The sequence below is a fragment of the Arvicanthis niloticus genome, chromosome 1 (genome assembly GCF_011762505.2).
Source record: "Arvicanthis niloticus isolate mArvNil1 chromosome 1, mArvNil1.pat.X, whole genome shotgun sequence".
In the NCBI taxonomy this organism is placed as follows: domain Eukaryota; kingdom Metazoa; phylum Chordata; class Mammalia; order Rodentia; family Muridae; genus Arvicanthis; species Arvicanthis niloticus.
Window position 1 is genome coordinate 87,681,357 of NC_047658.1, and position 18,041 is coordinate 87,699,397.

General features: G+C 41.0%; 2 protein-coding genes across 3 annotated transcripts in view; both read left to right on the forward strand.

Moving 5' to 3' along the window:
* The window catches only part of LOC117716620 (phospholipid-transporting ATPase ABCA3-like), a 96,571-nt gene extending 82,429 nt beyond the window's left edge, over window positions 1-14,142 (forward strand). Inside the window, exons 26-31 of the mRNA XM_034513730.2 lie at window positions 19-213; window positions 5,725-5,912; window positions 6,585-6,755; window positions 7,121-7,311; window positions 13,404-13,477; window positions 13,860-14,142. Coding sequence (XP_034369621.1) covers window positions 19-213; window positions 5,725-5,912; window positions 6,585-6,755; window positions 7,121-7,311; window positions 13,404-13,477; window positions 13,860-14,000 — 960 coding nt within the window. The 3' untranslated portion in view covers window positions 14,001-14,142. The remainder of the gene's footprint in view (window positions 1-18; window positions 214-5,724; window positions 5,913-6,584; window positions 6,756-7,120; window positions 7,312-13,403; window positions 13,478-13,859) is intronic.
* Window positions 14,143-17,057: 2,915 nt separating this feature from the next.
* The window catches only part of LOC117716437 (phospholipid-transporting ATPase ABCA3-like), a 75,455-nt gene continuing 74,471 nt past the window's right edge, over window positions 17,058-18,041 (forward strand). Inside the window, exon 1 of one of the 2 annotated variants that reach the window (XM_076918983.1) lies at window positions 17,058-17,240. The gene's annotated coding sequence lies outside the window, so the exon portion shown is untranslated. The remainder of the gene's footprint in view (window positions 17,241-18,041) is intronic. The other variant, XM_034513487.2, reaches the window with a different exon arrangement.

Genomic DNA, 18,041 nt, shown 5'->3' on the forward strand with positions numbered 1-18,041 from the left:
GTTTTCTTTGTTTTTAAGATATATTTTAAAATTCCACCCACTCTGGCTGTGAAAAATATCTCTGTCACCATTCAAAAGGAGGAGTGCTTTGGATTGCTTGGGTTAAATGGAGCTGGGAAAACTACTACTTTTAAAATTCTGACTGGAGAAGAGATAGCTACCTCTGGAGATGTGTTCATCGAAGGCTACAGCATCACCAGAAATATCCTGAAGGTATGCTAGCAAACTGCCTGGTGACCCACAAGTGCAACGGGAGAGTCTGTACATTTGTTGGTAGCTTCTGGAAAGAGACATAAAATGTAAGGGACCGCAGGGTGGTAAGAAAGGCAGCTTCACCTTAAGAGATAAGTTATAACTGTCTTCCAAGTGAAACACAACTTCTCCCAACAGCACGTCTAACACAACACATGATGCACTCAAACATCCATTAGACTCAGTGTCCAGCCTAGTATTTAAGAAGAACCTTGAAGTTTTTAGTCCAACCATAACAATTAAACATGTGAACCAGCTGGCCATGATGTCACATGCCTTTAATACCAGCACTCAGGAGTCCAGGTATATGGATCCCCGAGTTCTAGGCCAACCTTGTCTACACAGTAAGACCCTGTTTCAAAAAAGAAAATCTGAACTGAAAACCAACTGACAGCCCAAATTAAGGCACTGAGGAAGCAAAAAGAAAAAAAAGAAAGAAAGAAAGAAAGAAAGAAAGAAAGAAAGAAAGAAAGAAAGAAAGAAAGACAGACAGAAAGATTCACCCCTTATCCAGCACAAAACTGCAGGGCAGGATAGAAGAGGTGGTTGTGGTTCAAGTGTTGCTGCACAGGCCTGATGATCTGAATTTAGATACCCAGAGCCCACATAAAAGCCATATGCAGCAGGACATGAGTATGGTAATCCCAGCATTCCCACAGCAAGATGGCAGAGAAAGGAGAAAGGCAGACAGTTGAGTGTACATGGTGGTGAATATCAAGAGAACCAACCTCAAACAAGGTAGAAGTTGTCCTTTGGCCTCTGTATGAATTCTCATACTCATATGCATGCAAGTGCACACACACACACACACACACACACACACACACACACACACACACACACGGGCAAGCAAGCAAGCAAACAAAACTCCAATGGGAAGCCCTTCATCTGGGTTGTACTCAAAAAAAAATTGCACTGCGAATTTTTTCTCCTGGGACTCAACCAGGTCCTTGGTGTGATGGGCAGAGAAAAACTCCTTGAACAGCCTGCAGGAGAAAGGAAGCAGGAAACACTACACACAGCATCCTGTCCTTAAAATGTTTGAACATAGAAGTTATGTAACCAGAGCCTTAAAAACCTGAAGGAAATGCCCAATCTAACACTCTCCAGCTATTATCAGTTCTACCTGAGAGAAGAAGGACCAATTGAAAAGCTGATTGGTGAATTTACAACTAAAAGCACCATGTTGAATATAATTGAACAGAATAACGTCTTTGCCTTGTTCCTGATTTTAGGATTTTTTAAAATGTTTTTTATTAATTAATTATTTAATTTATATCCCAAATGTTGCTCCTTTCCCATTCCCCCCTTGCAGAATCCTTCCCACATCCCTCCTGCCCTTAGCCTCTGAGAGGTTGCTCCTTCTGGGTATCCCCCCATCCTGGGGCATCAAGTCACTACAGGATTAGGTACATATTCTTCCACTGAGGCCAGACAAGGCAATTCTCTGCTGCATATGTGCTGGGGGCCTTGGACCTGCCTGTGTATGCTCTTTGGTTGGTGACTCAGTCTCTAGAAGCTCCCAAGGGTTCAGGCTAGTTGACACTGTTGGTCTTCCTATGGGGTTGCCACCCCTTTCGGTTCCTTCAATCCTTCCTCTAACTCTTCCGTATGGGTCCCCAACCTCAGTTCAATGCTTGGCTGTAAGTATTTGCATTTGTCTCAGTCAGCTGCTGGAGGACCTCTCAGAGGACAGTCATGCCAAGCTCCTGTCTGTAAGCACAACATAGAACCAGTAATAATGTCAGGGATTGGTGCCTGCCCATGGGATGGAATGCAAGCTGGGCCAGTCACTAGTTGGCCATTTGTTCAGTCTCTGCTCTATTTTTGTCCCTGCATTTCTTTTAGATGGGCAATTTGGGTCAAAAGTTTTGTAAGTGGGTTGGTGTCTTCATCCCTCCAATGGACGTCCTGTCTGACTACTGAAGGTGGTCTCTTCAGGTTCCATATCCCCACTGTTGAGCATTTTGGCTAAGGCGACCCACAATGAGTCCTTGGAGCCTTCTCTATCCCAGGTCTCTGGGACTTTCTAGAGTTTCCCCACACTCCCATCCATGGCAGCTGCATTTTTCCATTCATTCTCCTGGCCCTCGGTCCTCTCTGCTGTCTACCCCCATATCTGATCCTATCCTTTCCCACCCTTCCTTCTCCTACCCAGGTTTCTCCTTCCCTCTGCCTCCCATGATTATTTTGTTCCTCCTTCTAAGTGGGATTTAAGCATCTTCATTTGGGCCTTCCTTCTTGTGTAATTTCGTAGGGTCTGTGGGGAGTATCATGGGTATCTTTTTGGCTGATGTCCACTTATCAGTGAGTACACACCTTGCATGTCCCTTTGGGTCTGGGTAACATCACTCAAGATGATATTTTTGGAAAATAAGAAGTCACGGTTCACTATTTGTGGATGATATGATATTATGCATAAGCAACCCCCAAAATGCCACCAGAGAACTCTAACAGCTGATAAACAGTTTCAGCAAAGTGGCTGGATATAAATTTAACTCAAAAATCAGTAGCTCTCCTTTATATAAATGATAAACGGTCTGAGAAAGAGATTAGGGAAACAACACCCTTCAGAATAGCCACAAATAATATAAAATATCTTGGTGTAATTCTAACCAAGCAAGTGAAAGATCTGTATGACAAGAACTTCAAGTCCCTGAAGAAAGAAATTGTTTTGTTTTTTGAAGACTTTTAATAGGATAATTTAAATAATCCATGGCAATCTGTGGTGGTTTGTATATACTTGGCCCAGGAAGTGGCACTATTAGGAGGTGTGGCCTTGTTGGAGTAGGTATGGCCTTGTTGGAGGAAGTGTGTCATTGTGGGGATGGGCTTTGATACTCTCCTCCTAGTCATGTGGGAGCCAGTCTTCTCCTGTTTGCCTTTGGATCAAGATGTAGAACTTTAGGCTCCTCCAGCACCACATCTGCCTGGATGCTGCCATGCTTCCCACTTTGATGATAATGAACTGAACCTCTGAACCTGTAAGCCAGCCCCAATTAAATGTTGGCTTGGTCATGGTATCTCTTTCTAGCAAAAGGAAACACTAAGACATTATCTTAGATCTATGACCTAGCTCTGTAATTATAACTTGTTATAACACTACTCCATCGAGGTTTTTTCCTGATTTCCTTTCATTATTATGCAGCCATACTTGATTGACATTTATTGAAAAATTAATATGAACCAAGAAACTTGTAGAGTGCTTAAAGTGTGTTATTGTGCTCAATATCTGTTAACAAGATTGTATAAATAGCTACAACTGCAGATGAGCTCTCTTCTGATTCATCATGCTTCTTCAGCTGTAGTTAACCTGTATTAAACTCAGTCTCCACAGATGTCTTAATTGTGGTGCTCTTCACTTTTATATGTTCTGTTTGGTTCTTGTGTAAGCCAGCGAGGGATGTGTGCTTTCTGCTGCTGAAACAAAGCCTCTTTGACTCCTGCCATTGCAGTTCTTCAGAGTGGTCCTTATGTTGTTAGTTTAAGTTCTCTTTATGTTGGGGATTTTTGAAGGTTAAGTGGTGGGAAACATTTATGGCAGCCTTTTATGTATTAATGATAAATGTAGCTGTTTTGTCATCTGGATATGGTAATTTCAATATCAGATATATACAGTGCTGTGTGCCATTTGTGATTGCTTATTAATTTGTCTACTGAAATATTCTTTTATGAATTTATGTTCCATTTTCTTTAAAAACATAGTATTCTGGAGTAATTTAAGGCCTTGAACAGACAGGAAGCTTCAGTTTACTAGAAAGATAGTATATGTATATTTTTTCAATTTCAGAACATTTTAAACTAAATTTGTTTCAGGATTTTCTGAGACTTGTTAGAGAACATGAGAGCAAATGTGAGACCATGTGTAGGGTTGGCTCAGTGCCCAGAGGCAGTGATGGGTTGGCTTTCTCCTGCTGAGATGTTTCCAGGATGAGTCAGGATGTGACTAAACCTAACTTAGTCTTTGTTAACATCTCCACACACTGTCAGAGGCAGGTACAGTGCAGGCTCATCCTTTGTAGCCATACAATTTGGAATCCCTGATTAACACCGGAAGAGTCTACTATTTTATTCCTACATTCTTCAAATACTTTAGCTTTTTTATAATGTGTATCCATTCTAAAATTTCTATGTCTCCAGATCTTTAAAATGAGAGAACATGGCTTTGACATTACTATTATTTTTCGGTATTCTTGATCTCCTAAAATTTTCAATCTGTTAGTTTCCTTCCCCACTCATCCATGTTTTAAAAGATTGCAAAATGTTTTTATGAATATTGTTTATTGTTTTGGGTTTTTGAGATAGGTTCTTACAGTGTAGCCCTGGCTAGCCTGGGGCTCACTATGTAGACCAAACTGATCCTGAACTTATAGATCTGCTTCCCTCTGCCCTCCAAATTCTGGGTATTAAAAGGTGTGCCACCACACCAGCCCTGCTTTGTTTGTTTGTGTGCGTTTTTTTATACACCTAGATCTGAAGACAGGCACTGTGTTCTCTACTCATGTTTATGAACTGGTTGTTACCTTATTTAATCATCAATTTTCCTGCCTCTGCCTCTTCAGCACACCCAACTGGCATGTCTAACCCAGCCAGCTGTTAGCCCTTGTTCAACCATGCCACACCTGGGCTTCCTTTAGCCATTCCTAAAGTCATAATTTTCTAAAAATACACTAACACTTTTGGTTTTTCATTTTGTTGCACTATGGCTGTAACATGTCTTGTCTTACATAGATATCATTTTCCTGTTGACTTTTTAATTGCATAGTGGGTAAGTGTTTTGTCTTCGGGTAATCTATTTCCTGTAGCATGTAGTATATTAGCTTGTGACTAATGTATCTAAAATAAGAGCTAGGATCCCAACTACACTTACTTGTATCATAGAAAATGCTCAAAAAGCCATATCACACATAAAAGAAAGATTAAGGACTCCTCTCAACCACTTATCACAACTAAGAAGTCAGGATTTCATCAAACCTAACCTGGAGATTGCTAATCATCCTCTCACCTCTGTATCAGGCTTTACTCCTGATATTCTTGGGAGAGAATGCCTGAAGGCTTAAAGAAAAAGTTTCAGGTTTCAAAAACATTCATCTATTTGTTGAGGGTAGACGTCACACTGCTTATTGAACTTATATCAAGACAGGTGCAGCAATGCTAGAATAGCCTCCTCCACACAAATATTCATCTGCAAATACTTGGACCACTCTATTTTCATTTTATAAAAGTTATCCTGGGCATATTCCCCTTCAGGTATGAAGTTTTTCATGAGTTCTAATCCTTGCAGCCACCCCCAACCATAGTGAGTCTGTGACCCATTGTTGGAGACAAAATTCTTTGCTAGGACTCTGTGATGGATCAGTTTGTCCCAGGGGCATTGGACAGAGAACTTCAAGTCATATATATTATTATTCATATTTACTGTGTGATGCTCACTGAGTTGTCTTATCTCTCTTAATGTTCTCTTGTTTTTAGGTAAGGTCAAAAATTGGCTATTGTCCACAGTTTGATGCCTTGTTGGATTACATGACCTCTAGGGAGATACTGACAATGTATGCCAGGGTGTGGGGGGTTCCAGAGAACAATATTAAACCCTATGTGGACAACTTGTTGAAAATGCTGTATCTGAAACCACAGGCTGAGAAGTTTATTTACACTTTGAGGTGAGATCACATGCTGGTGCTCCCATGGAGGAAGTAGTCTGACACCTTCCTTGTTTGGAATGAATTGGAATGAATGACTTTAATCTAGGCTCCATAACAAACAGGCAATGCCTGAAGCGCTCAAATATTCTTCTGCAAAGAAGCAGATCCTAGGAGCATCACACCTTTTCTTTGCTAAGGAAGACTCACAAATCTGATTCAATTTGAAATTTGGTCAACTAGCTAGAAAAAATGTGCATCTCTCTTCCTGTTTTGCTATGATTTTTCGTCTCCTCATAAAGGACAAAAATGAGACTCTTTATATTGTCCTGGCCAGTCACCATGTAGCCTGTAAGCCAGGGAATCTCAAGGAACTACAAGAATAAGAATCTAAATTTAACTGGGAGTATGGCTAAAAACAAATTAGATAAACCGAAATTCATCTTTTCCATTCCAAAGGAAAGTGAATTGCTGTTTACTATGAGGTTTGAGTCTTGTGTCTTAGTATAATTACATACAATTAGCACTTTCTAATGTTTTTTATTTAGCAACTGTTTTCAGATATTCAGCCCTTTTGAAATCTTGGCAACTTTTTCCCTGTAAATAAAAATCTGAGTAATAATTAGATGTGTTACCTGTTAAATTACTGCAATGTAAAGCCATATTCTCCTCTTCTATCACTTGACTCTGAAGTGGAGGAAACAAACGTAGGCTGAGCACCGCGATTGCCATAATGGGAAACTCTTCAGTTGTCTTCCTAGATGAGCCATCCACCGGTATGGATCCACTAGCCCGGCGCATGCTCTGGAACACGGTTATAAAGACTCGAGAGAGTGGCAAGGTCATCATCATAACCTCTCACAGGTGTGGCTCACATGTGTAGCTCATGGGGTGGGGCCTGAAAATTGGGAGGAATTATGACTGTGAGGGAAATACCTGCTCTGGGAATAGTGTATAGAAATTTTGCTTGAGTGAGTGAGATTCTTACAGATGGAACTCTAAAGAATGCTTGACCTATATAAGGTAAGGATGTTTATGACCTGTTCCATTTGAAGATTTGGTCCTCTACTGTTTTGAATTTTAATAAAGCTTCATTCCCTATGGCCCTGATAATAAACACATGAACTTTATCTCTTCAAAGGGGATCACAAAATACTGGGTATACGGAAATTCTCCAATGGAGATAATTTTGCCTTATGTTATTCTGTCATTCTGTTTTGTTTTTATAGCATGGAGGAGTGTGAAGCTCTCTGTACCAGGCTAGCCATCATGGTGCAGGGAAAACTGGTGTGCCTGGGTAGCCCTCAGCATCTCAAGAACAAATTTGGCAATATTTACACCATGACCATCAAGTTCAAAACTGGCACTGATGTCAACGTGGTACAGGATTTAAAAGCTTTTATTGCCAAGGTTTTCCCAGGTAAGTATGGTCGGATTAACCTTGTAAGCTATAAGTCTGTGGTCTCACCGACTGCATGCTCTGTGGCTCACAGTAGTTTTCTAAGAGTTTTTAGTAGGTCTGACATCCAATAATGAGTTCTTTGAGGAAATGGTTGTGTCTGTAACTGTCTGTTTATGTAAAACTTTCAAGAAAAATGGCAAATATTTGTCAATATCTTGTGTGAATGACTCAGATAGTTATACTTATGAGCTGGCATATGATTTACCATCTGAAGTCATAGAATTTAAAGTTTGAAGATCTCAGGTTTTGTTTTTGTATTTTTTATTTTAGCAAAATTCCATGTTTTAAAAAGAAAATATTTAACAATCTGCTAGAACTGCCTCCCATGGCAAAACACTACAGAATGGGTGGCTTACATGGCATTATTTTCTCACAGTTTTGGATGAGAGAGGGCCAAGATCAAGTTGCCAGCAGAGCTGGTTTCTCCTGAGGCCTTTCTCCTTGGCTTGCATTGCAGACACCATTGTTTCTACCTTATTCTCACAGGTTGTCCTCTGTATATGAGCATTTCCCTAGTACCCTGGTATCTACTTTTTCTTTTTCTTAAAAGGACACAGTCACAGTGGACTAGGGAAGTCACACCTACAGCCCCATTTAACCTCAAATACCTCAGTAAAGGTCCTATCTCCAAAGTCTCCTAGGAAGTTAGAACTTCAATGTATGCAATAAAAATTTAGTCCATAACATAATCTATGAAAAACATTAAGAGTTTTTGTCTTGTATGAAAAATTGTAATTCTGACCTTTTGCCATCTCAGCCAGGAAATGCAAGTGAGTGTAGTTTCTCAGGAATTCTGTTGTTGATGTTGGTTGGTCTTAAAAAAATCAGATAACTCAATGATGTCAAAAAACTTATAATGGTTATGAGTCTAATAAAGTATTCATTTGATAAAAAATATTAAAGAAAAAGAGTTCCTGAGAGTTCTGTTCCTGAGTGTTAAATCCAGTAAGCACCTGTCTGCTGGCCCCGTGTACGGTGGTGCACAGTCTAAACTGGCTGATCTCATTTTTCTCTCCACACTCTCCCAAACTTAAAAGCACAGTCCTAGCAAGGATTTTTAATATCTGTGGGATCCCATCTTCATTTCTGCCTTTTCGGGCTGAGCAAAAGATAACAGAAATTGTTCTTATGAGTTAAGCTAAGGATTTGGAATTTTATAGTCTAAGCAATGGAAAGTAACGTGACTGATTACACAGGAGAAATTGTGATCACCATGTAAATAAAAAAATAGAGCAGATGTGGAGAATAAATGTGGGGAAAATCACCACCTAAGCATTGATCGTGGTGACATTGGTCATGGTGACAGCAATGCGGTATGGAAATGCCAGTCTGTATGTCCAAAAGGTTAAATATGCAATTATGCATCCATTTTGCGTGGTGCCTTGTGGTCCAAGAAATTCATTTATTGTTAACTTACTCTGCTCATTCTCTATAATTGAAGGAGGAACACCAAAAACAATCCCTTGTTAAGAATGTGGACAGATACATCTGGAATGCAGGGTTGAAAAAGGTCCAAAGTGTAAGGTGTCATTGCCCAGTCATTCCCTATATTATTCTTGAACAAATAGCTATTGTATATGACAGCAAAGAAGGGAACTCATATTGCATGCATGCATTCATGCATAAATATTAACCCTTAAAAGAAAAAACTAAACATTACTAGCCAAAGGGAAGTGGGCATAAGCAATCCTAAAAGAACAGGTTCCTATAAAAAAGCAGAGATGTTTAACAGATACATTAAATATAATCTGAGGGAAATTTAAATGCCCATATTCCATTTTATTTATTAAAAATGTCACTAATAAGATGATTCTGTTTCTCCAATATAGATTTTATCTCTGAAGAGCATTGCCAATGAAATTAAACTAGAATCTTGATAAATAAGAACTAATTTTTTTTTTTAATGCACTATGGGCTCAAAAATAAAAGTGCAATATTCCTTCTTAGCCCCAAAGATTAAAAGAAATAAATAAAAAGGGAGTAAAATATAAAAGAAACAAAACAAGAATGTAAGCCATAATTAAAATATAAATCCTTGAAAATATAAGCTGGCCAGTGTCAGCTGTAGGATCTGAGGTGATGCCCTGGGCTGTCTTTGGGGAGAGCATAAAGGCAGGACCTTCATAGTGAGCCAGCTCGGTGCTCAGCAGCATCCTCTGAATCCAGGCAGAAGCAAGCCCAGCTCTGCTCTGGAGGAAAGCATCCCTTAGCAAGGCTTGGAGTGAAAGGAGACTCAGAAGAGCATATGGCAGAGCTACCTTGCTAGTGCCTTATTTAATAGATCCAGAAGACATTCAGCTGTGAAGCTATGAACATGATTTTATCCTACTCCGTCTCATACATTCCTAAGCTACAAGGCAATTCCTCTCCCATAAGCACAAAGAACTGGAAAGATTGTGGTTGATCTCTACAGAAAAGCACTGCTAGTGAAAAGCAGAAACATTGACACTTACGATGCTATAAAACAGAAAATGGGAGCCCGGCGAGTCACTAATGGGATAAATATGGAAGAATAACTGAGAAGTTGGCTGGCTAAACAATAAAAGGATGGCCAATGGCATTGGAGAGGAGAAACTCAGCCAATTTTCATAAATATACAACTAAAGAACAAACAACAGGCAATGTGCAAAGAAAATAGAAATTGGAGAAGAGAACAAAAGGAGAAAAAACAAATAACTGCACAAATGCATTTGTGAGAAAGTAAAGAAAGGCAAGGAGGGTCCAGTGGAAGCCAGCCACAAAGGAGGGTGCAGTCGGCAGAAGAGAAGAAGCAACACTGAAACCATCGGTCATTTTCTGGAAGAAAAAGAAGGCAAACCCCTAAAAAAAACTGACCATCCATCACCAGAAACAAGACATATTCTAATGTAACTGCTGCCCTTAATAATGGTGTACAGAGACATAGCTGGCTCTGCGGACCAAAAATACCAAGTCAGTTACAAGCAGAAGAAAATTAGGATGAATGTCTTTCTCCCTCTCTCTCTCCCTCTCCCCTTCCTTCTCACTCTCCCTACCTCTTCCCCTCTCTCTGTGTGTGCACATGCATGTGTCTCTCTGTCTGTCTGTCTGTCTGCCTGTCTGTCCATCTATCTATCTGTGTGTTCACATCCATGTGGAAGGCAAAAGAAAACCTCAGATATCATTTCTCAGGAGCCACCCATCCTATCTATGTCCACACACATATGTGTGTAGTGTATATTTCTGTTCCTGTGGGTATGTGCACCTATACATGCAAGTATATGTGTGCATATGTTTGTTGAGGACAGAGGTCAATGGGGGTGTTTTCCTCACTTGCATTGTATATTTTTGAGGCAGTGTCTTTCACTGACTCTGAAGCTTCCCAATTTGGCAAGACTGGCTCTGGGCAGTAACTTGTCTCCACCTTATTAGCACTGGGGTTACAGAGAATACTACTACTCCCAGATTTGATGTGGATTCTGGGGATCTGAACTCAGGTCCTTATGCTTCTGCAGCACACTCTCCTGACTCATCCCTGACACTCTCCTGAGCCATCTCCCCATCTATGGTACGGTATGTTGTTGTTGTTGTTGAATCATAGTCTTTGACTGGTCTAGACCTCACCAAGTAGACTAGGCTGGCTAGTCAGTGAGTCCCAAAGATCCACCTGTTTCTATCTTCCCAGTACAAAAAAAAAAAAAAAAAAAAAAAAAAAAAAGTGCATGCCACCATACCCCAATTTTTTTTAATGTGGATTCTGGGGTTGAAGCCTAGATCCTCATGCTAACGCTGATTGATATTTTACCAACTGAACCATCTCCCAGTCTCTGACAAGAATTTTTTAAGATGACGGCATGTAACATATTTAAGAAAGTTAGTGAAGAACAAATGCAGGCAAAATATTTAACACACACAAATCAACATAGAAACATCCAAGCATTATTGTTCCCATAAGTCTTTCCAGAAGAATATGTAAATGAAAATTTTCAGATCTCTTGGGAATATTGTTGAGGAAGCTTCTACATAAGAGCTTCCAGTGAGTATTAGCCTGGGTTTATTTGGTGGTACATCTGTAATTGAACACCAGTACTGAGGAGACAGAGGCAGGAAGATTGAAAGTTCTAGACAAACCTGGGCCTGAGAATCTCCCTCAACACAACAACAAAACAAAAGGCTAAATCAGTGGATCTCAACCTGTGGGTCATAACCCCCCCCCCCCTTGTGGGTTGAATGAGCCTTTCATAGGGGTCACCTCAGACTATCAGAGATCAGATAGTTATTTTATGATCCATAACAGCAGCAAGATTACAATTATGAAGTAGCAATGAGAATAATTTTATGGTTGGGGTCACTACAATGTGAGGAACTGTTTTAAAGGGTCACAGCGTTAGGAAGGTTGAGAACCACTGGGTTAAATGAATGGTGTCTGTCTGGTCAAAGGGTACATTGTTGATGAGGGTTTTAGTAATTTAAGATGATAAGTGATTTTAAATAGAGAATGTAACCAATATAAAAGAAAAGCAATGACCTCATATTCTGTCTCATGCTAGCCCAATACTTGGCACTTGGGAGTTTGTTTTTATTTGAGTGTTTGTTGTTTTTAACCAGTCTCCAGTGTCTTTCTGTGTAAGTGAATCCTCTTGTCATCTTCCCTTGTGGGCCCCTGTCTCCACAGATGCTGAATTAGTCATGTGTCCAGTGTTTGCACAATCACAGAACAAATAAGTTCTAGAAAGAGTCTCATTGTGAAAGGGAGTAACATCCTTTGTAGTTCTCTATATCTCCAAGCGGAAAAGAGTAATGGCCCAGAAATTTCACTTCTAGAAACACACTGTAAATATTTGAATCACCTATGCTAAGAGCTAGGTTTAAAAAACAAAACAACAACAACCACAAACCCTACCATTCAGGACATTCTGACAGAAGAAAGAACTAGAAAGAATTATCAGTTAAATGAAAATAAAGTATGGGATACTAACATACTAGATTACTGTGGTGCAGAAAAGATTAGGAATTAACTGTAATGACATGTAACAACATGAATTAACCATAGAAACATAGTGTTCTAAAATGTCATAAAAGAAGGATTAGAAACTTTACCCAGTTGGACTATATAGATGACTGGTAGAGGACTTATCTACCAAGTATGAGACTAAGATCAGGAGCAAAATAAAAATATTAAGAATAAAAATGAAAGGAGATAATATATAATGAGCAATTATATTCAATTACATTGAAGGCACTTGGGGACCTTTTATTGGGGCCAGAGGCTGGAAAGTGGGGGGTTGAGGTGTATCTGGTTTGTTATTTTTTTATCTGAGTGGGAGGTTTCTTGTGTAAGTAACTTTAAATAATTAAGTTCTATGTTTGAAATAGTACATAATAAAAAGATTTGTGTGACAATGCATTCTTTGGGGCTAATATTAAAGGAAATATAACATTTTAACTATATATGAGTTACTTTTCATTTTTAAATCCAAGTCAACTTAATCTACAAATCAAGTATACGTTCAAAATTCATAATGGATACTACCGTTTGCCTTCTAAATGTACTAGTGAATTCTTACACAATTGTAAAGCAAGCTAACAAATGGCCAAACTTTGGTGGCCTGTTTGCTGCAACCTTCCCCATGGCAGGGGGATGGCATAATCACAAGAACAGTAAGGCGGCATCTTTCCTGCTTTCCTCCAAAGCCAGCGTAGGAAAATGAATGACCCAGAGTGAGTTTCCCCAGACCACATTCTCAGCAGTGACTTAGCAATAAAGGCTCCTAATGTTAGTTTTAGGAAGATTAATCTTTAACATTAGACATACAAGTTGAAAACTGTATACTTGGTCACTGGGATGTACTCCATATAATACGATTTCATTAGTAATAAATCTTATGAACACATTAGCCATACTGTATATGGCAGCTTGAATGAGAACATCCCCATAAGGTTCATGTTCTTAAGTACTCGGTCCTATCCACTTATGTATTGACCCGTTAGTTTCTCCCCTGTATATAATAGGATGCAGATGTAACACTATTTTAAGGCAGTTTTAAATGAAATCTTTTAAGATTACTCACCTGTCTATTTTCTTGTCTTAGGTAGTGACTTAAAGCAAGAGAATCAAGGGGTCCTTAATTACTACATTCCCAGCAAGGACAACAGCTGGGGAAAGGTGATGGCCAAAACCATGCACTTCTATACACTAATTTGAGGAGCACACTAATGATGTCCTGGGGACCATGCCTGGCATTGTGGATGCACTAGCTCATTCATACTACTTTTCAAATATCTTAGAATTTAATCGCCTTCTATTTCTGCCCCTAAATACCATTGTTAGCCTGTATCCCTCAAGAAAACTGGGACAGAGACCTGCCTGCCCTTAGTTTCTCAATTACCTATTTCTCTGGCTTTCCCTTCTCACCCTCCTGGAGGCTTTTTTCCTCTACTGTGAATCCAATGGACACTGGGAAGAGGAAGCAGTGAGTCCTCTGGGTTGGGGACTGGAGGGAACGTTTCAGTGGTGACTGCATGTTTTCTGTTGCTGTTTGTTGAAGGTGTTTGGCATTCTGGAAAAAGCAAAGGAGGACTACAATTTAGAAGACTATTCCATCAGTCAGATCACCCTGGAGCAAGTCTTCCTGACCTTTGCCAAGCCAGGTGATACCAAGAGTGATTATGAGAAACTAGTGCTTTGAGGTTCAGTTAAAACCAGTGATTATGACATCGCTGTTCAAATGTACTTGGGTTTGGAAAGGGACATGTGTGTATGTATATATATATAAAACTTTGTGTAAATATATTTACATAATAAAAATTTATCCCCTTCATTATAGATTTAGATGAGTATGTGTATCTAGTATGTTCAGATCTACATGCTAGATTTATGAAATACCCTGTTCCCCCTCCTAGAAACATGAAAGAAACAGCATTTGCCAGGGTGGAGACAAGGTCTTTTTTCTGGAGTATCCTGAGAATAGAAACATTCAGAAAGGATGGTGGTGTAGATGGGACAACATGAAGAGTAATACCATTGCATTGTAGCACTGGTTGTGTACTGGAGGAGGATAAGGCCCCAGGCGAATCACCTTTCCCGGGACACACATACATTCATGTAAACACACAGTCAATGTCAGAGATTAAAAGGGCAGCTGAATAGTAATTTCCCCAAGTCAAATCAAGAGTCTTTGCACTAAGAACATGAAAGTCCAAGAACAGAAAGGAAATTTAAAAAAAAAAAAGTGTGTTTTGAGCCACATATACCTGTAATCCTGCCATTAAGGAGATAGAAGCAGGGAGATCAGGATTTAAGGCCAATCCCAGCTTCAGAGCAGCTAGGAGACCAGTTACATGAATCTTTGTCTTAAAAACCAAACAGCAGCAAAGAAAAAGCCTGCATCTTCTCTCCTACTCTGACCCAGCACTAAGATGGAAAGAAGGTGGAATGCATTCCTACAGTCTGGGCGGGGAGAGCAAGTGGTGAGCACCATGAGAAGCTAATCTTCCCTCTAGCACTCACAGTCTGAGAAACAGGCAAGTAGGATGGGCAGCACAGAATCGCCCAGCTGCTGTGCTTGGCGCATCTTGGTCAAGGCTTTTGCATCCTCAGTTGATACTGTCAATAAAAATTGAAGCAGTCAAGCATAGGGAACAGGCCCCCTGGGACCCTATTTGGTTTTGCCTATGCCCCCTCTTGTAATTACACTATTGGCAGCCTGTTCCTTTGCCTTTGCATACATGCAGTCTGTGCACAATGCACACTGTGGAACCTCGGAACACACTCACACCCCTCCCTGTGTTGATTGGGCTCTCTGTGAACCATACTATCAATTTCAGTGCCTCCAGCAAAAATTGAATTTAGGTGGCTACTATCCAAGAATATTCTGACATATCCTTGTAACAAGAGTGTTTAAGGCTGATATGGCCTGAACTAGTTTTGGGTGCATGCCCAGCAATGCAAATTCTGTTAAGTGAACTTTCACAGAGAATCCCCTAGTCACATCTTATGCCTATTCACAATTGGGCGTCCATATGGTTATCTTGCTACTTTTGCAGATCTGTGTGAGTCCTTGTTTTTAATTCTTTGGATAAGAGGCTAAGGACCTGTAAACGCCGGACCCTGTCTCCCCAACTGGCAACAAAATGACATCCAGAAGCCGTGTACGTTTCATTGCTTTAGCTTTCCTTGGGGTTTTCTCACTATTAGAAAACGTGTGTGGAGGCTTCTACTATCCGTTCTCCATGACCACATCATTGAGTCATCTCAGATCTAAGAAAAGTAGGTTTTGCTACTTAATTTATGTTATTGGAAGATTGACAGGTGTCCAAAGGTTTGACCAAGGCAACTGGTATGCAGGTCATTTTTCCCCCTAGAGACAAGATGTTAAACTACAATTAGCACAGGGAATGTTTATTGGTGATTTTTAAAAGAACGGGCCAGCACTATCAGTGATGAATAAAAACATCCAAGGAGTAAGCACAGGGCAGCGGTTTCTGCTCTGCAGTGTGGGGAAGGTCGTGAGCTCTGGACCACAGCAGTTGCTGGGATTCTTCAAGCAGCAGTGCTCCTGAGTGCCTGAGCGCCTAAGCTGGAGAATGGAAACAGCTGTTGGGGCTGGGTTGTTGGCAGCCTCTCTCTGAGAACCAGACAGCTGCGGCCCTGATGGTCCTAGACTGTAAGTGCGGGGAGGGGGTCAGTGCGGGAAGGGGGCGGGGGCGGAGAAGGTATGCCATCCAAGCTGCTGCTGGCAAGAGGCCAGGCCAGAGCCAATTCAAAGAAAGGGAAGGGGAAAATAAAAGCAGAAGACAACGGAGGAGAGGAGCTTTTATGGTGTTCTTCCAGCGCCCTCTCCTGACAAGGTGTAATGTCACATTAGTTCCCGTTCCTTTTGGTGCCAAAATCAATGATACATCCCTATCATGCACATCAAGGATAGAGAACTTGCAGTGCCTGTCAGAACTCAGAACCTGTGACTCTAACATGAAGCTACACCAGAAGAGGGTATCAGAATGAGGTAGAGCCAAGAAGAGTGGGCATTCATGGACCTGTACAGCACCGGGATATATGATACAGAGGTAGAGTCCACTACTGAGTGATTGACAGGCCAGTCGATGAACCCAGATGAAGCAGGTGGGGAGTCGAGGGCAAAAGGCTCAGGCAGCTCCTGCACGCGGGTTCACAGTTAAGTCAGTGTGGACTTGGAACTGAGAAGAGTGGATAGATATCCCAGACTGGGGAGCGGCATAGACACAGAGAAACAGAGTGATGGAAACGGAGGAGGGAGAAAGGAGAGAGGGGTGGGTGAAACACTATACTGCTGGGGTTGTGGACAGACGATCCCCATGTGTGGAAAGAAAGAATGGTGCATTGTGGACTGAATGCTAGGCGTTGCTGCGAAGGATTTGGAACAAGCCAGGATCTGGACTGGGCTCCGTGCCAGGGCTCTCTGGCTCCAAGTTGGGCTTGCAGCTCCAGTACTGACTCATTCCCTAGCTACTGTACATGCCTGCAGCTCCCCACGACCTCCCACGTGCTCGTTCCCTCTGAACTGATGCATTTAGGGGTGACAGGATAAGCATATGGTTTTGGCATATTCTCTGTGATCCTTTTGCTTTGTTGGCTCTCCCTACTCCAGGCCATCACCTGTTCCTCCCCCAGCATGTGCCTCTGTCTTTTCTCTTGCACCTGACTCTCCTCAACGGTTCACCGCACTTGGCACGTGCCTCTGGTCCATGCATGCCTGTACTTTTAATTCGTTGCACGAGATTCGAGGCCACGACCTTGGAAGAAAGAGCGCTGCCCTGCAAGACGGTTAGCTAAGGCCTTGCTTGCGTGCAGGAAGAGCTTCCAGAACTGGGCAGTCCAGAACTGGGCAGTCTGATGCTCTTCGGTGGATAAGGCGCTAGTGGTTTGAGGTACCTAAATTGGAACAGTAGTGGTGAGTCCTCCCTTGTGTGTCTCCTGCTCTCACGCTGCTTTCAGACACTCCGGGAGCTCAATCTCCCTTTCTCTCTGTTTCTGGCGACATTTGCCATTTCCTACTTAATGAATTGAGGATAACGCCAGAACCAAAGCTCAGGGTCTAAGGTCACAGGTGGTTAAAGGCAAAAAGGCAGGATGCCCCATCCTTGCCCCTTGAGTTGTGGATCAGCCAGATCTACACAAGAGACCTTACCTTAAAAGGGGGCGGGAATTAACCCCACATTTTTTTCCTTTACCCAGAACAGAGTAATGGATGTCTGAGCTGTGAAGGATTTGGTTGCGACGGCTCCTGAGCTTCACCCTGGTGCTCACTTAGTTTTATTTTTGTTATTCTAGTTCCTTGATGTACTGTCAAGTTGTTTCTCTGAAAGTCTGAGATGTAAATTTTAATCCTGTAAGCCTTCCTTATAGAGTGATTATTTTGCTTCATCTTGTAAATTTAATATCCTTTTTTTTTTTCATTTCCATTTGTCTCAAGATATCAGTAATTGCTTTCTGAAAAAAAAAAAAAGTCTTCGTTGATACTTTTACTCACAAGAAGCATGGTGGCTAATTTTCATATAACTGTGAATTTTCTAAAAGTACTTCCTGTTATTTATATCAAACTTGCCTAACACCGTGATCAGAAAAGGTACATGATACAGGCTCCATGAGCACCTGTCTCAGCCTCTTAAGTAGTTAAAATTACAAGCGTGTGTCACCAAGCATGGCCTTGTATCTGTTTTAATTAACCCAGCTACTTCTGAACTCTTTTGGT